The sequence below is a fragment of the Glandiceps talaboti genome, chromosome 7 (genome assembly GCF_964340395.1).
Source record: "Glandiceps talaboti chromosome 7, keGlaTala1.1, whole genome shotgun sequence".
Lineage (NCBI taxonomy): Eukaryota > Metazoa > Hemichordata > Enteropneusta > Spengelidae > Glandiceps > Glandiceps talaboti.
The window spans coordinates 1,034,172-1,057,475 of record NC_135555.1 but is presented as its reverse complement, the minus strand read 5'-3'; the positions used below and the strand labels follow the sequence as shown (position 1 = coordinate 1,057,475).

At 35.1% G+C, this 23,304-nt stretch overlaps 3 protein-coding genes across 3 annotated transcripts in view; 2 read left to right on the top strand and 1 right to left on the bottom strand.

Annotated features, from left to right (window-relative positions):
* The window catches only part of LOC144438289 (NEDD4-like E3 ubiquitin-protein ligase WWP1), a 30,671-nt gene extending 22,438 nt beyond the window's left edge, over positions 1-8,233 (top strand). Inside the window, exons 13-21 of the mRNA XM_078127345.1 lie at positions 185-338; positions 790-878; positions 1,306-1,465; positions 1,918-2,051; positions 2,597-2,737; positions 3,559-3,679; positions 4,194-4,395; positions 5,007-5,079; positions 5,585-8,233. Of these exons, the coding sequence (XP_077983471.1) occupies positions 185-338; positions 790-878; positions 1,306-1,465; positions 1,918-2,051; positions 2,597-2,737; positions 3,559-3,679; positions 4,194-4,395; positions 5,007-5,079; positions 5,585-5,684 (1,174 nt within the window). The 3' untranslated portion in view covers positions 5,685-8,233. The remainder of the gene's footprint in view (positions 1-184; positions 339-789; positions 879-1,305; positions 1,466-1,917; positions 2,052-2,596; positions 2,738-3,558; positions 3,680-4,193; positions 4,396-5,006; positions 5,080-5,584) is intronic.
* Positions 8,234-10,750: 2,517 nt separating this feature from the next.
* LOC144437333 (uncharacterized) lies at positions 10,751-13,910 on the bottom strand. Its single transcript, XM_078126256.1, has 4 exons — positions 13,687-13,910; positions 12,964-13,102; positions 12,439-12,581; positions 10,751-11,561 (listed from the first exon to the last, which is right to left on the bottom strand). The coding sequence occupies exons 1-4, from the start codon at positions 13,908-13,910 to the stop codon at positions 10,751-10,753; spliced, it is 1,317 nt and encodes a 438-aa protein (XP_077982382.1).
* Positions 13,911-17,118: 3,208 nt separating this feature from the next.
* Positions 17,119-22,865, top strand: LOC144437726 (uncharacterized). Its single transcript, XM_078126735.1, has 4 exons — positions 17,119-17,357; positions 18,997-19,135; positions 20,405-20,547; positions 20,856-22,865. Exons 1-4 carry the CDS (start codon positions 17,134-17,136, stop codon positions 21,664-21,666), a joined length of 1,317 nt encoding a protein of 438 aa, XP_077982861.1. The 5' UTR covers positions 17,119-17,133; the 3' UTR covers positions 21,667-22,865.
* The last annotated feature ends 439 nt before the right edge of the window (positions 22,866-23,304 follow it).

Genomic DNA, 23,304 nt, shown 5'->3' with positions numbered 1-23,304 from the left:
CATGTATTGAAAATGGAAAGTCATATTTTCATGATCTATTGGTACAAAATCTAAGCCAGCTGATCATGTGTCAAATCTGCTATTGTATTTGTACAGTAGAATAAGTTTAGATAGAATTCTGTATATTAATTAAATGTCTAACATGACCTTCACGAGATTCCTAATCTTTGCTGTGTATTTTCAGACCGAAAGGAGCGTTTGGAGTTCCCATAGCATATGAACGAAGTTTCCGATGGAAGCTTGGCCAGTTTAGATATCTATGTCAGTCCAATGCCTTAGCAAGCCATGTCAAACTCACTGTTTCCAGAGATTCTTTGTTTGAACAGTCGTTCCAGCAGGTATGTGGCTTAAAATTTACATCAACCTATCCTAAACTCTACAATATCTGGAGTTTCAGACATTGCAACTATAGCTCAAATTTCAATAAAAATAAGCTGTAAATAACATATGAGAAAGTGATGAGTCAGCAACAATTTGTACATAACATGTGATAAGTATGTCTCATCATCACATGCCATACCTTTTGAATTTTAAGTTATTGTTTATGTAAAGGATACACAATGAGGAACATGAGCACTGAGCTGTATACCCTACTAATACCATGGCTACTTTTGTGGTGATGATGTGCTATGATATCAACTACATTCCCATCTCTTATTATGTACACATATAAATACACTCACATTCACACTCAAACCAGGTCACATTAATCAGATGTCAGGGGCAATGTGGTATTAGAACACCAACACTATTACATCTAGTAACAACAACTTAATTTTGTCCATGTAGGTGATGAGGCTTCAACCATTTGATCTGAGGAGGAGACTTTATATTATCTTCAAAGGAGAAGAAGGCTTGGATTATGGTGGTGTTGCTAGGTAACGCTGGTTGATTCATCCGTGTGGTAGAGTCAATGCTTGTATATAGTATAATATAAACCACAGAATCATAGGGTCTCAGATAACATATTGATGTGAGAGCACTGAAATAGCATCAGACAAATTTAAGTTACATTAGTTCTTCATTGATTCCGAAAAATGAAATTTACTAGATTACTAAATTTTGAATTAATATTATAATATTACAGATATATGGAATTATGGATAGTTGAACATAATGTTAACCTTGAAGAAGAAAAAAACTAGCATATGGCATTTTCTTTCAGAGCACAACTAGCTGTTTTAACTGATATAAAAGTGAATGACACAGCTAGTGATTTCAGTATATTAGAACATCTTTAGGTTGTATGAAACTCAACAAATAGAATGATTTCTAACATACTTTTGTTGTGTTCTTTGTCAACAGAGAGTGGTTTTTTATGCTTTCACAAGAAGTGTTGAACCCCATGTATTGTTTGTTTGAGTATGCTAATAAGAGTAACTACAGTCTACAAATCAATGCTGCATCGTCAGTCAACCCAGATCATTTACTTTACTTCAGATTTGTTGGAAGATTTATTGCTATGGTAAGAGCATTTTTATTTTCACATCTTGTAATTTTACAAAGGCAAATGTGTCTTTAATTTTCATCATAATTTTATGTGATGTCATTCACCCCCAAAACAAATAAACAATCAGTATATAACTAGATTTGATGGTTCAGGTTTTTAAGTTGTATGTGCAGAATCATATCACCCCTTCACTTTAATACTGGGTGGATTTTAAAAAAAAGTAAAAATGATGAGAAAGAAATGTCACATGCCAAGTATTAATGATTTCTCAAAGCTAATGATATTGAATCTAAAAAATAAAATTCACAATGCAAGGTAGCTGTATTCTCAAAATATGTTTCAAAGAGATTATTTTATATACAAGTGGTTTATAAAAATTTAGAGAATTTCAAAGTAAACAGTAGTGTTGATATTATTGTGTACTTAACAATGCAAAGATCTAAATGTTGACTCTTTGTACATTACAGGCTTTATTCCATCAAAAGTTCATCTACAGTGGTTTTACTATGCCATTTTATAAGAGAATGCTGAACAAGAAACTGATAGTGAAAGATTTAGAAACCATTGATCCAGAGTTTTATAACTCCTTAGTATGGGTCAGGTTAGTATGCTGTGATTGATACTACAGTTTCAATTTATATGGCCAGGAGTATTTCTATGTCACATATAACTTACAATATTTATATAGCATTGCAAGCATATCTGACTTTAAGCATCCAGTCTGTTTCAACCACCGTTAGACTCTCTGTAACTATGTGTAACCATGGTTCATTCTTGCTGTTATCACATTCAATACTATCCTACTAGGTTAGGTTTGAAGGAAGGACAGGATCAATTCATTAAAAATTAAATGAATGTAGAATATTAATCAGAATCAATTCTAGACACACACACACACACACACACACACACACACACACACACACACACACACACACACACACACACACACACACTCATTGGATTGCTGTAAACTGGGTTTTATGCAGTGTATATGTATGGCATTGGCACAAAGTGAAGGACTTTCAGAAATGTTATACAGTATATGGACTTGAAAGAAATGAAAACCGGTAAATTTAATGTAATCAACTGTATTATATTCTGACAGACAATAATGTATTAATCAACTGTGTTATATTTTGACAGAGACAACAATGTGGAGGAATGTGGTTTGGATTTGACATTCAGTGCTGACTTTGAGATACTTGGTAAAATAGACACATATGATTTGAAACCTGAAGGAAGAGATGTTAATGTGACTGAGGAGAACAAAGAAGAATACATCAGGTAAACAACAAAACAATATACCATGATGATGTCCTTGTACTTGACAACTACATTAGATGTCCAATATACCATGATGATGTCCATGTACTTGACAACTACATTAGATGTCCAATATACCATGATGATGTCCATGTACTTGACAACTACATTAGATGTCCAATATACCATGATGATGTCCATGTACTTGACAACTACATTAGATGTCCAATATACCATGATGATGTCCATGTACTTGACAACTACATTAGATGTCCAATATACCATGATGATGTCCTTGTACTTGACAACTACATTAGATGTCCAGACTACTTCATTATACAAACAATATACCATGATAATGTCCGTGTACTTGACAACTTCATTAGATATCCAGACTTCTTCTTTATACAATTGAAAATTTAATACTTAGCAGTCACTTAGCAGTTTGACAGTTGTCATGTAATAGTTTCTGACTACTAGTACCTGTACTGTTGAATTAGCAGTGTCTTTGAACTGCTAGGCATCGGTTGTCAGTAGCCAAGCAGTTGACTTGTACACTTCTTACCTCTGCAGTCTGGATTTGAACCAGCTAAGCGTCAAATTTAACCAGGTCTGTATGTAAGAATGGCTATACATTAGTCCAAGCTGTGTATTCTTACTATTGTAAGAGTTATAATGTATGTAAATTATTGTAAGAGTAGTAAGCTGTGAGACAAACATCTCTATAAGATGATGCAAAGTTCTTTACCAATTTTGAAAGTATATCATTCTTTAGAACTCAGAAAGTTGAATTCCACTACGTATTCCCTTGTTGACCTGATATCATATTTCATTGTAAACAGTTTGATGACTCAGTGGCGCTTCAACAGAGGCATTGAAGAACAAACCAAGGCATTCTTAGAAGGATTCAATGAAGTTTTACCATTGCAATGGTTGCAGTACTTTGATGAGAGAGAACTTGAGGTAAGATTAACAGAACCGTAAGTTGTCCATTTTGAGACACTAAAAGATATATTGTACAATGCTCCTGAACTCCTCATTATATCTCAATAATAACTGATTTATGTAGAAGTGTAGATAGTGAATGGATTTCAAGTTTCATAAGACTTTACTAGTAAGAATAAAGTTTCAGAAATATTTTGATGGTCACTTTATAGACATTAAAAGCCTCCTAATGTCCACCTAAGATAACATTTTGAATGTGTTTGGTGTCTGTAAAGATGAGAACATCTTAACCTGTTCTGAAACTGTCCTGACTTTGGAGACCTACAAGAGGTGTTCTGAAATCCTCTTAAAATTCTTGTAAACTCTTCTGTGTGTATATTACCATGCATGACATGAAAGCATTTACCAGAGTATTCCTATCTCAGTAATCAGACACACACCCAAGGTAGGATAAATATATATAAGTGAAGCTGTACTCTCATGGGTAAACTTACATTGATTTCACATGTATTTTGTTTTCTCTCGTCATCAGTTGATGTTGTGTGGCATGCAAGAGATTGACATGGAAGACTGGCAACGCCATACTATCTACAGACACTACACAAGGACCAGTAAACAAGTAGTATGGTTCTGGCAAGCTGTCAAGGAGTTTGATCATGAGAAGAGAGCTCGTCTCTTACAGTTTGTGACGGGTACTTGTCGACTTCCTGTCGGTGGATTCACAGAACTCATGGGTTAGTTTTAAGTCCTACTATATATGCTTAGACTAGCCTGTTAGTGTAATGCTATACTATGGAAAGTGAGCTATCAGAGACCTAAGGGAGACATGAAGTAGAATTATGTTGCATGTTGTAGAATAGACATGGGTGATAGCAGTGCCTAGGTTATGTAGATATAAATCACCCTGTAATCAAGATAGTGTAAACACTGAATGAGGCTAAATGTGCGACCACTTTTGTATACATGTGTATATCACAGTTATTGTCAGACAACATATCTGGACCTTGCCAAAATTTGTCATGGTAGCACTCTACGTCCTGTCTGTGTGTACCTTGGGGTATACATGATAGAGGTTACCATTATTATATGCAAACTTACTATATATCTTGTTTGTTGTAACAATAGTTTTAGTTTGTATCTATCTTAGCTAGCTAAAAGCTTTGTCTCCATAATGTGTGTATTGTGTCATGCTATCCTTTGTTGACTTGTAGACACTGAACCAAAACAAGGCATAAATTAATGAATCATATATGATAAACAAGATACAAATAATGATTACTTAGATTTTGTTGCTTGACTTTGTAAATGAAACTGAATATTTAATTATATTTTTGTGATTTTCCAGGGAGCAATGGGCCACAAAAATTCTGTATAGAGAAAGTTGGCAAGGATACATGGCTACCTAGAAGTCATACATGGTAAGTTAACTGACCTTTGACATTAGGTTGTGGGTACATGTACATGGTAAATATGGATTTTGTAGTTGTATACTGTGGAATATGCTGATTTCAAGTGATTTATCCTTGGCAAAAACTGTTACTGATTGCTTTTGCTGTGATTTGATTCTCAAAGAAGATACAGCACAGAGTCAGTGAACAAAGTATTGTATATATGGCAGTGTAAGTTGAAAAGAAGTTGTAGTGAAAATAAATCTAATCCCCATGTAATCAAGAAGATTAGTGAAATATTGAATGCAATTGAATTGAGGCAAATTTACTATGAGAAATGTCACCCTACTGTGAGAGCCTATATCACCATGTAATAATAGTGATTTTAGTGTAAGTCTGTGTTAGCATCCTAACAATTCATCTCTCATTGTCATAACAAGTCATAAAAGAAGTACAAATTTAGTCACAAAGTATTCTTGTCTAATAACTTCCTGTGTCATCCCATATTCAGTTACTTTCAATTTTTCTCTTTCAGTTTTAATCGCCTGGATCTGCCACCATATAAAAGTTATGAACAACTTCTTGAGAAAATTTCATATGCCATTGAGGAGACTGAAGGATTCGCTCAAGAATAATATCATAACTTGAAGATGACAAGTTTTGAAGAGTGCATCCAATGGATGATAATAACTATACCAAGGATCATGACAATATTCAGTAAAAAAACAAAACAACACAGTGACACTTCTTTCCTACTCCCAATTAGACTCACAATTTAGTAGCTGTAACACGTCAAACAACACGATGGAGTCGATCTTTGACACCACAAGACAAAACTGCTGTGTTGGGTTCCTTCAAATTATGCAAGACTTCCAGATGGAAGGTCCAAGAATATTACGGAAAAACATTGTGTATTGTCATAGCAACTGTATAAGTAGGGTAGGGTATCAGTATTAGTGGCTAGGTAAACTATACATATTACCATGGTAACAGTAACCAAGGATTACAGTATTTGACTGTATGCCATGACTTGACCTAGCAGTTGAAAAATCAAAACTGACAAAACAAATACCGACAAATACACTAATTTGATTGGGTGTTATTAATACCCATCATTTGAATATTCTGATTCTTCATGCCCTGATACCCAATGTAATCTTTAAGGAAATGACAAGTTATTGTCAACAATACGTCCATCAAAACACTGTGATGTATTAACTGATTACTGTATGTGTTAATTGAAGGAACACATATGAATTGAGACAATGTGATGAGAAATAGGAGTGATTTTGTCTTTGCTTTGTTGCTATAAATTGCTTCCAGTGTAGTCAGTAAGCAGACAGGGCTATATATCCTTTCATTTGTAAAAAATTGACTTTACTGAAATCATCCTGTTTATAGATGGATGGGGATGGACAATTCTGCTTAGTGTGCTTTGCTCACTGTGTGTGTCTGTGTCTGAAGTAACAATGAGTTTCAAGACATGTTTTGGTGTATGCCAAGTATCACAAGCTTTGACCCATATAATAGGATAGAGTGCCCCCTTTTAAAGTTTTTATGTTCTCTTATTATGCCAGAAGAATGAGCTAACCAATGTTGATGTCATTGTGAGTTACAATTGTACTTGCATATATCTCAGAAAATTTCAATTTGAGCTGGCAAATTCTCTGTTACTTACATAAGTTTATTTTAGCAAAAGTACCTTTTTTTGAGATGAGTGACTGAATACTAAATGTCTGATGTCTAATCTGGTCATTGCCTTCACAAAATGTATGTAGCAGGTTTTAAAACATGGGTCATACCATACATGCTGGTTATAAGTAGAATGATAACACTGTTCCCTAGTTGTACAGGGCTGACATATATCATGGTAGTATGGGGCTGACAGTGCTGTATATTGTGATTGTATAGGGCTGACAGTGCTGCATGTCCTGACTGTGCAGGGCTGTCAGTGTTGTATATCCTGGTTGTGAAAGGCCGACAGTGCTGTATATCCTAGCTGTGCAGGGCCAGCTGACAGTGTTGTATGCCCAGGCTGTACAGTGCTGTATATCCTACCTGTGCAGGGCTGACAGTGCTGTATATCCTGACTGTGCAGGGCTGTATATCCTACCTGTGCAGGGCTGACAGTGCTGTATATCCTGACTGTACAGGGCTGACAGTGTTGTATGCCCAGGCCATACAGAGCTGACAGTGCTGTATGCCCAAGCTGTACAGGGCTGTATATCCTACCTGTGCAGGGCTGACCATGCTGTATGTCCAGGCCATACAGGACTGACAGTGCTGCATATCCTGGCTGTAAAGGGCTGATACTGCTGTATGTCCTGCCTTCAAACTTAACATATATATGAACGATATTCATGTGATAAAGATTTGTATCCTTAAACTTTTGTTTTATTAGAACACATGATTTCTATTTCATACTTTTATTTTGTAAGATTAACTAGTATAAAGTACAATTGACCTGTTGATAAAACAAATAAATTAAAAGGGGAGAGTAAGGGATGAAATTTCACTTTAAATCAGATGAAGAGTACATATATATACAAACTATATCATAATGAACAGGGTGATAACAAAGTGAACACCGCCAGCATGTATGAAGACACAATTTGTTCTTTTTAGTGATTCCTTTTCACCATATTTTGGTACTGTCTAATGATGTATACTATGTATGGCCATATTTACAGTCTTAGCATAGCGCTTCATACAGTGTGCTGGCCAGAATCTCTTAACTTGTTATTTTTACTCTGCTTCTTGTTGTATACTATCGGTGTCAGCAATCTATGATGAGATCAGATCTCTCTGATTGTCATGCAGTTCCTCTTTATTAAATGTGTGCAATTATTATTAAACAAGTAACAAATATTAATGTATAGTAGGCTCCGTGCCAATTGATAATGATAACATTTCACTTCATATTTTTGTTTTCAAAATGGGCTTAATAAGTTTGTTGTGATAAAAATCTATGGTTCTGTCATTTTTGTGAAGACTTGATAAACGTAAACACAATGACTATGTCTTATGTATTATAAGCAGCAGGTTCCGTTGATTTTTATAACATTGCTCTCATCAAGTGAAATATTTTGTAATATAGCGTGTAATGTTTTTTCTGGCATCAGACTTTCAATTTCTAATGGGTTTACTGTAATAATCATAATCAGAAAATAAAATATTTTCTGAATATCACAATTCTTGTACTGTTGTTTCTTTTTGTATGACTCATTCGTGAAGCCTTTACTTTTGATAGCTGTACTTATTTAACTGTACTAAGGAGCTCCATTGCCCAAACAACATTTCTTTAATTTGAGTAACACCATCAAATTTCAAACTTAGTCTTCCTGCATATTGATTGATCAAAATGACATCAATAATGTTCACCAACTTAGAGGTTCTAGTCAAGGATAGTAGATGATAATTCTGTTTTCTAAAGATATGCTTGTCTTCAAATGATGTAATGTATCCCAACAAATTCATTGTTGTTAATATCTTGCCCACAATCTGACAAAGAATGATGTTTGTATGGCTTATTTTATGTCTACAGTTTGAAACTTTAACTCTTCGATATCCAGTTCTGCAGTACATATTGTTGGCAGTCTTATATATGGTGAAGTTTTGTCTGTAATTCTCAACTCTCAAGGATAACTTATTAGTAAATCTTTAACAGTGTTCATATACACAAGTGATGTTGATGGAAAAAATATGGAAAGGCAGGAACCACTGAAAAATATTCTTAATAGCTTGGTAGGCTTGCCTATAGATACTCTTTAGTCCCATTTTCTAATGTATGTTGATGTACCCATCCATCACAGACACTATACTATAATTATATATACCGGTATATAAAATATATAAAGATAAAGATATGGAAATTAAGATAACAAAAAAGGTAACATTTTAAATGATTTTATTGCTTTACCATACAAACAAAATGTTAGTGTATGAAAGAGTGATTTTGTGTTTATACCGAGTGATAGTATGATTATGAATGTCAGTTTTCTGGGATATTACGTCTGTGTCAATTCTCTGGGATATTACGTCTGTGTAGACATATACTTTCAAATGTAATGGGGGTCTAGCATTGGTAACCAAGTATCAGGATAATTTTGCTGTGGGTGTAAAACTAGGATTTCTGTCGTCACCACAGTGTAAGTGATAGAGGAACATCACAGTTTGGTTGGTCACAATAGATTGTTATGCATCAGCACTTCAAATTAGCTTAGTGGACACACTGCCAAGTACACACATTGTCACAATGTGAACTGTGCTATTTGAACTATACTGAAAGTTAATCTTGGTACTATTACATAGTTGTTTCTCACAAGTAATAACCAATATCTGTTCACCATCTTTCATATGTAGCCTTATACCCGGTTAATCATCATTAAATCAACCTCTGTGTATTTGGAAACTACCGTCACAAAGTGTTCACTGGACTTCTGTCTTTTGAATGTGCAGAGAAAAAAAATATTTCACCAGATAAAAAGATGATGTTACATTTGCAAAGAACATACAAAAATATAAATACATGTACAAAATACAAATATATATATACAAAGTAATAACAATAGTTTCATGTATTCCTAGGTTTCTGAAAGTGTCAGATCATATGGTACCATTAAAAGTGAGTGTAGTTACCATGGTAACCAAACTAACTGAGAATCAATAATCAAATCTTTTTACAAAAAGTTCTCAAAATGATATATTAGTTCCATCTATTCTTAGGTTTATCTGAAGAAGTGGCAGATCAAAATAAATCACAAGAAATAAATTTTGTTATTGCTATGGTAACGAAAATAACAAAGTATGACCTGGTTTTCATGAGCAAGAGATCTAAAGACATCAAAAATGGTCACTTAAATTTTTTTTATGAAAGGTAATAAATATTATTAAAATACTGTTATAATATAATATATACATATATATAGGTCAATAAAATTCAGAGATGAATAGTGTTGAATGAGTTGCAACCTGTGAATTTCTAATTATTTGGATAAAATCTAAGATGCTCAGGCCTCTAATATTACATCGAACATTGTTCTCTCCAGTGAAACACCGTTATCTACGTTATAAATATTATATAATTATGAATCATAATTGTTAATAAAGAGTCAAACTTGTCTGTATACACATGAGTTTGTGACTATTGGACAGCATGTCAGCCTTCACAGTCACACAGCATGGTACCTATACAACACATATTGGAAGTATCAATATTGGAAGTATCAATTTGTACAAACAGTCCTAAAGTAAAAGTTACAAAATGTTTATAGCAACAGACCATCTTTGTAATGTTTATATGGTAGTGGTGGTGGTAGCAGCAGCAGCAACAGTAGTAGTAGTAAATTTAATTGTAAAACAGGATAGCCAGGAAACAACAAATGCTGACTTTCACCTGGGCCCTGTTACCACTCACAAAATATTACATACCAATCTAAGTAAGTAAATGTAAGAAAAAATGGCAGTGTGAACATATTTTAGCACTTTAGTAATTTAAATACAATACTAAGAAACTTACACCATATATATCAAAGTATATTGAATGAACAATTCTACATGTAAAACTTACTGGAAAAGCAAAGTCAATATTTCACATTATAGTAATTAAGTTCTGAAATAAACGTTTCTAAAATGTGTTAATTTCATAGTGTGATAACAATCAGGTGTATATTTCATTAGAAAACAGATATTGATAAAGCTTTCATTGATTCTTTATCTCTTTCCATGTTCCTGTCTCTGAATTAAACACATAATTATTTCGCTTATACAGCATCAAATTAGTCGCTCTTTTCGCATAGAAATAATCATAAAGTTTTGACACATGGTTTGGTATAGCATTATACTTTCCAATAGAACTGATATCAGCATCATATGCCCATTGTAAGTTACCCATACGATGAGCATAGCGATGTGGGAAACCCATGGCCAATCTCTTCTCATAGTCATTTGCTATATCTTTCTCCATATCTTCCTGATTCGGAAGCTCCATACTGCCATCTATAGCTGCTATAGAAAATTTCACTTGACTGTTAAACTGAGGGAAGGGACATATAATGTGGCATATTCCAATAAATGCTAAATTTGGGTATTCAGTATGAATAACATGTTTGTAAAGTGGGGTGACACGTCCATCATTGACCTTGACATTACATTCTGGGGTCAAAAATGGAAATGTGTAGTAATACCCTGTACAGAACATCAATACATCAGTTTGGACTCTGTCACCATTAACAAATATAACTTCATTGCTAGTAAGTCTGTCTATGTTACACATTTGAGTTACATTATCTGGCAGTGGTGATTGCAAGGGTTCCTTTCTAGAACTTAGAATCACTTGTTTAGCTTCCTTGGCAACGTCAATTGCTATGTCTTGACCAGAAGCACCAGCTCCTAACATAACAATCACCTTGTCTTGGTATTGTTGTGGATACCGATAATCATGGCTGTGAGTGACTTCTCCTTGAAATTCATCAATTCCCGGTAAATGTGGACTTTTTGGGACAGAAAAGTGCCTGGAAAATATAACATTCTTGGTTACTTCACTACCTTACATGTAATGTATTTACAAAAGTGAACTTAGCTTCAGTATAACTGCAATAGGCATGGTGTGTGTGTGTGTGTGTGTGTGTGTGTGTGTGTGTGTGTGTGTGTGTGTGTGTGTGTGTGTGTGTGTGTGTGTGTGTGTGTGTGTGCACTTTTGAATGATTAAAATGACTATTTATAAAGAGCTGGACTTTGGTATTTGGCAGGTGTGTTGGGTAATTAGTAGTTTGTTCAAATCAGAATGCAATGCAAAAAGAGATGTGATCAACCAACAGGCTTTAAACTCAAAAGCTACTGTGGGCAGGGTTGTCTTAAAGTTGATGGCAATATTTCTATTAGTGTCTACATATTATTGTAGATAACTTACAAAGTACTTACCCATTACAAACTAATACAGCATCATATTGTACTTACCCATTACAAACTAACACAGCATCATATTGTACTTACCCATTACAAACTAATACAGCATCATATTGTACTTACCCATTACAAACTAATACAGCATCATATTGTACTTACCCATTACAAACTAATACAGCATCATATTGTACTTACCCATTACAAACTAATACAGCATCATATTGTACTTACCCATTACAAACTAATACAGCATCATATTGTACTTACCCATTACAAACTAATACAGCATCATATTGTACTTACCCATTACAAACTAATACAGCATCATATTGTACTTACCCATTACAAACTAATACAGCATCATATTGTACTTACCCATTACAAACTAATACAGCATCATATTGTACTTACCCATTACAAACTAATACAGCATCATATTGTACTTACCCATTACAAACTAATACACCACCATATTGTACTTACCCATTACAAACTAATACAGCATCATATTGCTGTGTCTTTAGATTACCCTGACTTTGTGTCACATCTTTATAAGAAATATCCCAGGATACTTCTTTCTTCCCAGTTTGATGAACTGGGCTGACAGATTCAATTGATGTATTGAACTGTAAAACAATTAAAATTAAAAACACATTTCAAAATTTTACCTCATGGTTTATTAAATAGGACTTAAAAATCATATAACTCTATTGTAATTATGAGAGAGCACCTTGGAGAGCCCAGTGTCACCATCACCACTTCTAAGGATATAGCGCCCTCAGTTGGTCAATTGTAGGTATGTAAGATTACGAATGATAAAGCTAATCTATCATTACATTCAAGTAAATTAACTCAGTTATTAATAACAGAAACAAATTTTAACATCTCTACGCTTCCACTCCACAAATCAAAACTGAGTACCATGTTTTACCACACAAAGGTTTAGTTTTAATACATTTGACATGTAACCAAATGATGGAATACATACATTGTGAGTAGCAGACTTACTTTGATGTATTTGTTGAGGTCAAAATGTTGACAGTAATTCTGGAGATATTGGAGGACATCTTGGTGAGTTATAAATGATGGTAAACTCTTGTTGAAGGGAAAATCTGGAAATGCCATCACCTCTTTTGGTAGATTTGTTCTGTATAAATAGATAAATGAAATAATAAAGATATCCACCAAATCACAAATAAAAAAAAATACAAATGCACTTTTATGATAAACTGTGTGATGATGTTCTAGTTTTAACTGGAGCATCATTTTTCGATTAGACAACCACAATATATTCACTGAAAATTGTTAGAATAATTAGATATTGTACATGTTAATCACTGGTTGTGATATCCATAACCAGTACAGAAACAAGGTGAAATAATGATCTCTGTTGAGGATGCTGATTTTTGGGTGCGGACCCAAAAATAAATTTGATTTGATTTATCATGTATAGAGCTCCCCACATGTCACAGGTGATACAATAGTGTTTATAGTGTACAATATTATGAGTATTAAAGTTACTGTACCTAACCTCACATTCCCGTTGCAGCTTGGGCAGCTTTAATTTCATAGAGTAAACAATTTTCAGGAGCCAAGAAAACTCAAGTAGATTATACCAGCCTTTCATTGCTCCAAACACAACCAAAAAACCAGAACTTTTATAACAATTTGCGGTCAATTTCATTGGCCATATCTCGTCATGTGAGGGCAGTATTGACATGTAAAACATACCTCAGATTCCAATACATACTGGAGTGTATAGCTTGTCCATATTCATCTTTACCAGTTTTATCTGTATACACCCATGTCCCACCAACTTGACCTGTCTTCTCAAACACATGAGGTTCAAATAAGTGAGGTCTGCTGGCTAAATGTCTTGCTGCACACAGTCCTGCTGCACCAGCACCAATAACTGCAACACGTAATGTTTTAGTTGGTGTACTGGACTCTGACATTATACGTCTGTGATGTCACCTGATAAATGTCAAAACTTTCAAAGTTAATGACTATATAAGCACTTTGGGCAGAAATATGCCAGTATATATTATTAGTACTAATATTGTAATGATTCAGTTATCAAGAGACCTGGTTAGCTGGCTTGAAAATACTGTTAGGTGATACACCACAACATTCTGGCCTAGACTTGTCTAAAATTGGTGTTATCTCAAGAGGTTACAGTGTTCTGACTCTCATGACGCGACTCTCATGACTCGACTCTCATGACCCGACTCTCATGACCTGACTCTCATGATCCAACTCTCATGACCAGACTCTCATGACTCGACTCTCATGACCTGACTCTAGTGACCCGACTCTCATGACCCAACTCTCATGACCCGACTCTCATGACCCAACTCTCGCATGACCTGACTCTAGTGACCCGACTCTTATGACCCAACTCTCATGACTCGACTCTCATGACCCAACTCTCATGACCTGACTCTAGTGACCCGACTCTCATGACCTGACCCGACTCTCATGACCTGTCTCTCATAACCTGACTCTCATGACCCAACTCTCATAACCCGACTCTCATGACCCAACTCTCATGACCTGACTCTAGTGACCCGACTCTCATGACCCAACTCTCATGACCTGACTCTAGTGACCCGACTCTCATGACCTGACCCGACTCTCATGACCTGTCTCTCATAACCTGACTCTCATGACCCAACTCTCATAACCCGACTCTCATGACCCAACTCTCATGACCTGACTCTAGTGACCCGACTCTCATGACCCAACTCTCATGACCTGTCGACTCTCATGAAAATTATCACTGATTTGCTGAAATTGGAAGTTTAAAGATTTCTTCTGACTTTAATTGTCATTTCTAAGTCAGTCAAACTGCCAAAGTATGATATGAATTGTTAAGTATCACCATTGTACTCATACACTTACCCTTTTTTTATAAAATCATTTTTTTCTAATGAAGTTCATCATTTTTAAGGTGTTACAACAAGAAACATAGAATTAAGTATGGTAATAAACATGTCACTTTAGGGCTATAACAATACTCTCATTCAACAAGAATGTACAATAGCATTAGCCTACAGATAGATAATGACTTTGTCATGGCTTTTCTATCCTCCACCAACCTTGAATATCAAGGACAAGTCTCTAGTAATTATGTAGACTGACAATTCAAAAGACTCATTGTACAGATAACAGGGCATCAACCATGAGGTACAAGTGCCATTCAACCTCATAACTCTGCATGATATTTATATTTTTGTATTTTTTGTATTGTTTTGTATTGTGTTTACTGTACCATGCTTTCCACAGCATCTTGTTAAGTAATAAAATAAAGTATAATTTCTGCTGATATCCCAATACATAACATTGGGAAAATCTAGTGGATTTGTCAAATTTGGGGTGACCTCAAATTTATATTCGTCAAATCATGACCTGCAAATGGAAAAAAATAATAATGACGTCTGAATAAATTGTCTCATGAAAAAAGTCCGCAACAACTCTTAGACTACTTTTAGTACACGTCAGGTGTACCAGTGAATATGTAATTAAACACCTGGCCATTACCTTTCACTTGACCTATTACCCCCCCCCCCCCCCGGACACACCTGCGCCTAGTCTTGAACTAGCTTTACCACAGACCTGCAACTAAGTTTTGACCTACTGACCTGTACCACAGACCTGCAACTACCTGGGCTTACTCGACAGGGTGACACATGGCATAATGACGTGAATAAAAACAATCCAGACTTTAGTTGCAAGCCCCTCGAAGCGACACTCCTACACTAAAGGCTGCCCTCATGCGATGAAAAAACAGCTGCTTTCGAAGTTAATGAGAAAGTGGATCATATGACCGGAAGTTCCTTACCTACGTATTTCAATGAGTTATATATTATGCATCAGTTGGCCAACGTCAAATGCATGAAGCTGTAAGGTATTAGTCCAACGCTATCTGGTTTAGTTATCTTCATCTTGTAGACACATGCATATACGTGTCTCTCACAAAATTTTAACTTACGCAAGTTACGGAGAGAAGAATTAGCATACTACCGGTATATGGTATTATTCATGTTATTAGGTAAGCTGGCATGTACATCGTCACTACACATGTAGCGCTGGACGCTACGGGATTTCGACATGTCTTCTCAGTTCTAGCTCTGGATGTATACGCAACGGGGTTCGACACGTCTTCTGAGGGGAAAAGACGTCAAAACCCCGTAGCGTATTACATCCAGAGCTAGCATGGGGACAGTCCGGTGAACTTCGATCATGTAGAGACTCGACTACTACTACTATATATAGAGACTAGTGGTAATGACAGTTCGACAGGCTAGCCACCCTGGCCTGTCCTGCCTTTTTTCACGTAACACACGTACACACCTTCCTGCTTGCATGCAACCGGTGCACGCGTTTCGCTCAACACCAAGGGACGACTTATGCCCCCCCCCCCACCCCACCCCGATCCTTTGGAGACACGAAACATGTACATTTATTAGTACGAATACTATGGATTGGTAGTAATACAGCCATGACTTTTTTGGGTGATGGGAAAAGACATACAGCATTATGGCTGCTGGTGGGGAGGATCGGATGTGGGCGGGGATCTCCCTTCCCATGGTTAAAATCTTTTTAGTAAAAATAAAGACATATAGGAAGCAGTTTAGAGGCATAAAATATCAACCATACTCGTACATATGTAACACTTGTTATGTCACTTATCACACACTTTTTGAATAGGTATATATAAACAAAGGAAAAAAAATTCATGTTTGTTGAGTGACGTGGGGTATAGAATCACCTTTAAAGCCTAACATGTAATGTTTTTTCTGGCATCAGACTTTCAATTTCTAATGGGTTTACTGTAATAATCATATTCAGAAAATAATTTATTTTCTGAATATCACAATTCTTGCACTGTTGTTTCTTGTATAACTCATTCTTGAAGCCTCTGTTTCCATAAGCTATACTAGTTTTATTGTACAAACAAAGATATGTCTTTAAAATGACAAGTAAAATGTATCAAATAGTGGTAGCATCATCCATTGCATTGTCCTTTACATTTAAGACTACAGGTAAGCTAATAGTCTCTTGAATAACTGAACCATTAAACCAAGTAACTGAATACACTGTCATGTTACTGTATAAAGTATATAGTCATTAACTTTGACAGTTTTGACATTTATCAGGTGACATCACAGACGTATAATGCCAGAGTCCAGTACACCAACTAAAATGTTACGTGTTGCAGTTATTGGGGCTGGTGCAGCAGGACTGTGTGCAGCAAGACATTTAGCCAGCAGACCTCACTTATTTGAACCTCATGTGTTTGAGAAGACAGGTCAAGTTGGTGGGACATGGGTGTATACAGATAAAACTGGTAAAGATGAATATGGACAAGCTATACACTCCAGTATGTATTGGAATCTGAGGTATGTTTTACATGTCAATACTGCCCTCACATGACGAGATATGGCCAATGAAATTGACCGCAAATTGTTATAAAAATTCTGGTTTTTTGGTTGTGTTTGGAGCAATGAAAGGCTGGTATAATCTACTTGAGTTTTCTTGGCTCCTGAAAATTGTTTACTCTATGAAATTAAAGCTGCCCAAGCTGCAACGGGAATGTGAGGTTAGGTACAGTAACTTTAATACTCATAATATTGTACACTATAAACACTATTGCATCACCTGTGACATGTGGGGAGCTCTATACATGATAAATCAAATCAAATTTATTTTTGGGTCCGCACCCAAAAATCAGCATCCTCAACAGAGATCATTGTTTCAACTTGTTGGTGGGACATGGGTGTATACAGATAAAACTGGTAAAGATGAATATGGACAAGCTATACACTCCAGTATGTATTGGAATCTGAGGTATGTTTTACATGTCAATACTGCCCTCACATGACAAGATATGGTCAATGTATGAACATGACTACAAGTGGAGGGTCTATGTTATAACTTATAGAAGAAAAAATACATCAAAAGACGTCTGGTTTTGTGATTTTGTGTGGAACAATGAAGGGATGGTATAATCTACATTAGTTATTTGTTGGTTCCTCACCATAATTATTCTATGAAATGAGATTTACACCGAAGTATACAAGTTTACCATATTTCCTACCCTGTCTATTCAGGCTTTTCAAACCTACATCTACAGCAATGTTTATTATTTGATTGTATATCTTTAGTATTGAGGTACCCCAATATTACTATTTTGTACAGTTCAAATTTTACAGTTTTAGCATAAAGTTTCCCCAGTATCTCTTCATTTCAAATATTAGTTTACACTGTAAGTAACCCATATTTCAGTTCCAAAGTTCAAACATAGAGCCACACTGTACACAGTATGAGATATGTTGACTTATGGATTAGGTATCATACTATTTGTAATATATTATACTTTTATGAAACTGTCAAAGTGTCACAAATAACAGTGATAAAATGTGTCATAAAACCACAGTAGTGATGGCAATAAATAGACCCTCCACTAATGGTCTATCATTTGACACACACTTCACTGACAAGTAAAGTTTCATATCTGTGAATATCCACAAAATGATACAAGGTACAAGAAAACATTATTATCTCTCCTCCTCTAGTGATGTCCTTAATCAAATCATTCAGAAACCACATTGGCATTCATACTAAAACCATGTTGGCATTCAGACTAAGACCACGACGGCATTCAGACTAAAACCACGTTGGCATTCAGACTAAGACCACAACGGCATTCTAACTAAGACCATGACGGCATTCAACTGAGACCATGTAGGCATTCAGACTAGTACGGTGACATGAAATGGTATAACCTTAAGTCTGTATTGTGCTGTACATCTGAAAAGAAATGAAATATGCAAATATAACAAGAAAATAGATAAGAATTATGTTTAGACTATTAAAGAAGCTACCAGACTAGCTTTTCTCAGAGTATTGTCAGATCAGCAAGGACAAGGTCAACTTAAAACATTCATCACACTGTTTATCTTTACAAATATTTTGTGTAATTATTTCATAAAGTGATTTGATGGATATATTTATTATTTCATTTATCTATTTATACAGAACGAATCTACCAAAAGAGGTGATGGCATTTCCAGACTTTCCCTTCAACAAGAGTTTACCATCATTTATAACTCACCAAGATGTCCTCCAATATCTCCAGAATTACAGTCAACATTTTGATCTCAATAAATACATCAAAGTAAGTCACAATTTAAGTAGTGGGGCTACCACTATGGACACTGCAATCCACTCATCTCATATTAATAAGCACATTTTGTTCTCTTTGCAAGAGGAAAAACACTCTGATACAAAGCTAGGATTCAGCAACACATCATATCAAGATAGATAGATAGATAGATAGATAGATAGATAGATAGATAGATAGATAGATAGATAGATAGATAGATAGAGAGAGAGAGAGAGAGATAGATAGATAGATAGATAGATAGATAGATAGACAGACAGACAGACAGACAGACAGACAGACAGACAGACAGACAGACAGATAGATAGATAGATAGATAGACAGATAGACAGAGAGATATATATAGAGAGAGAGAGCGGGATAGATAGATAGATAATATAGATACATAGATAGATAGATAGATAGATAGATAGATAGATAGATAGATAGATAGATAGATACTTTTAGATAGAGATAGATAGATAGATACTATTAGATAGATAGACAGAAAGAGACAGACAGACAGACAGACAGACAGACAGACAGACAGACAGATAGATAATGTGAACACAAGATAAAGATTAGAGGTGGTTTTAAGCTTAGAAGTTTTGCTATATATCTAAACTAATATAAGAAGGATTTATTTTCATAATTCCTTAAATTCTGTTTTTAAATAATGTCATACCTTACTCTTAAAATCTCCAACAGATAATAGTTGCAATGAAGTGATCAATATTGAATTACCATGACAACAGACCTTGATACCATGAAGGGAGCCAAGGTCAAAATGCTATTGATCTTGTTAAATATGAGCTCTATTTGAACATAAGGGTAACTTATAATAAGTTTATTTGAAAAACCAAATAAACATGAACTGTAACAGTTGGTAAATGGAGAGTCAGGTAATACCTTACAGCTAGTCTGGGCCTGTCCTCTCACATATTACATGTGATGTACAGAAAGTCATAGCAAAGTATTGACACAACTCAAAATAATTATACAATGCAATATGTAGACACAATTCAATATACACTTGATCAATCATACTGCTCCATTAGAGGTTTGTTTAAAACAATGTAACTACTTCATCAGAAAGTTGTTTGTTCTTACATACCTACAACTGACCAACTGAGGGCGCTATATCCTTAGAAGTGGTGATGGTGACACTGGGCTCTCCAAGGTGCTCTCTCATAATTACAATAGAGTTATATGATTTTTTAGTCCTATTTAATAGACCATGAGGTAAAATTTTGAAATGTGTTTTTAATTTTAATCGTTTTACAGTTCAATACATCAATTGAATCTGTCAGCCCAGTTCATCAAAACGGGAAGAAAGAAGTGTCCTGGGATATTTCTTATAAAGATGTGACACAAAGTCAGGGTAATCTAAAGACACAACAATATGATGCTGTATTAGTTTGTAATGGGTAAGTACAATTATATGTTATCTAAAATAATATTAAGACACCCTTTGAAACATTCCAATCAACTATCAATAAATCTGCCTGTAGTAGCTTTTGAGTTTCAGCCTTTTGACCCGATATTTTGTACAATGTACCAAGTAGACACCCACACCAATACCAAATGAGTCAAGTGTTCTTTTATTTACACTTAATCATTCAAATACACTCAGATATACACACACTTAACCATGTCTACAGCACTCTTGAAGTGAAGTGAAGTTGTGCTAAAGCATAAAGCTAGTAAATTAACCAATGTTATTGTGTTTTTGCAGGCACTATTCTATCCCTAAAAGTACTCATTTACCGGGAATGAATGAATTTCAAGGAGAAGTCACTCACAGCCATGATTATCGGTATCCACAACAATACCAAGACAAGGTGATTGTTATGTTAGGAGCTGGTGCTTCTGGTCAAGACATAGCAATTGACGTTGCCAAGGAAGCTAAACAAGTGATTCTAAGTTCTAGAAAGGAACCCTTGCGATCACCACTACCAGATAATGTAACTCAAATGTGTAACATAGACAGACTTACTAGCAATGAAGTTATATTTGTTAATGGTGACAGAGTCCAAACTGATGTATTGATGTTCTGTACAGGGTATGACTACACATTTCCATTTTTGACCCCAGAATGTAATGTCAAGGTCAATGATGGACGTGTCACCCCACTTTACAAACATGTTATTCATACTGAATACCCAAATTTAGCATTTATTGGAATATGCCACACTATATGTCCCTTCCCTCAGTTTAATAGTCAAGTGGAATTTTCTATAGCATCTATGGATGGCAGTATGGAGCTTCCCAGTCAGGAAGACATGGAGAAAGACATAGCACATGACTATGAGAAGAGATTGGCCATGGGTTTCCCACATCGCTATGCTCATCGTATGGGTACCTTACAATGGGCATATGATGCTGATATCAGTTCTATTGGAAAGTATAATGCTATACCAAACCATGTGTCAGAACTGTATGATTATGTCCATGAGAAAAGAGTGACTAATTTGATGCTGTATAAAAAAGATAATTATGTGCTCTATTCAGAGACAGGAACATGGAAGGAGATAAAGAATCAATGAAAAGTGATCCAAATGTCTGTTTTCTAATGAAATATACACCTGATTTTTATTACACTATATGAAGTTGACACCCCTTCAAAGATTTCTCCATGCATTTTAGAGATTTACTATTCTATATGAATTACCTGTATGGATGTTTGGAATGAATTGAATATTTGATATTTAGCACAATCCCGGTTTATTTTAGAACTACCTATTCTGTGAATTAACAATATTTTGTGTCTTCTGTTAGTCAGAGCTAGAATATGTCTTTCAATATACTGTTATGGATGATATTGTATAAGTTTCTTAGTTAGTATTGGTTAGAGTAATCAGATATGAGGACACAACCATTTAAACTTTGAAGGAAGAGTCTTTTGTCCAAAATGAGTGCTATAACTAGTAGTTTAGGGACCTTTAATAATTCCAATATAAGACACACATATATATATATATATATTACATGTATTAGACTGTATATGCATATGGTCTATTAGCCACAGTCATGTATACATGTATTTTCTTTAATTAATGTACTTTACATTCAAGAGACAAATGACAGTGTGAAAACTTCGTGTCACAGTTTACAAAGAGTTTGATTAACTGACAATGTCCCTTGTATCCTACAAACCCATACTGCAAATTAACCTCATTAGGTTTACATGTAAAGATACGGTTTTGACAAGCATCACCAAAGTTCATTTAACTTAATCACTGAACAGAGTCTGCTAACCAATATATCAGCCAATCAAATCACTTGTTAGAATAGAAGAAGTGTGTGCAGATGTCCAAAATAATGGTGAAATTATTTCAAATAGATAAAAAAGAAATATATGTCAATATTTTAAAAAAATTACAAATTAAATATATCCATGTCCATTCTTTACACAGTTGTCATCATGTTTATTCCATTTGACTGATCCATTTATCTGTGACAAGTTCATTGTTTATTTTTCCCACTTAATTCTTTTTCATAAATATTGTCCAAATATATACTTATAGTGTGATCATGGTTAATACACATAATCACCCTTTCTATGTGGGTATGTGATATCTACACATAATCCCCTTTCTATGTGGGTATGTGACTGATACACATAATCCCCTTTCTTTATGGGTATGTGACTGATACACAGTCACCCTTTCCATGTGGGTATGTGACATACACATAATTCCCTTTCCATGTGGGTATGTGGCTGATACCTATAATCACCATTTCTATGAGGGTATGTGACTGATACACATAACCACCCTTTCTATGTGGGTATGTGACTGATACACATAATCTCCTTTCTATGTGGGTATGTGATAGCTACACATGACCCCCTTTCTATGTGGGTATGTGACTGATACACATAATCCCCTTTCCATGTGGGTATGTGATAGCTACACATAATCCCCTTTCTATGTGGGTATGTGACTGGTGCACATAATCTCCTTTCTATGTGGGTATGTGAATAATACACATAATCCCCTTTCTATGTGGGTATGTGACTGATGCACATAATCTCCCTTCTATGTGGGTATGTGATAGCTACACATGATCCCCTTTCTATGTGGGTATGTGACTGATACACATAATCCCCTTTCCATGTGGGTATGTGACTGATACACACAATCTCCTTTCTATGTGGGCATGTGATAGCTACACATGGTCCC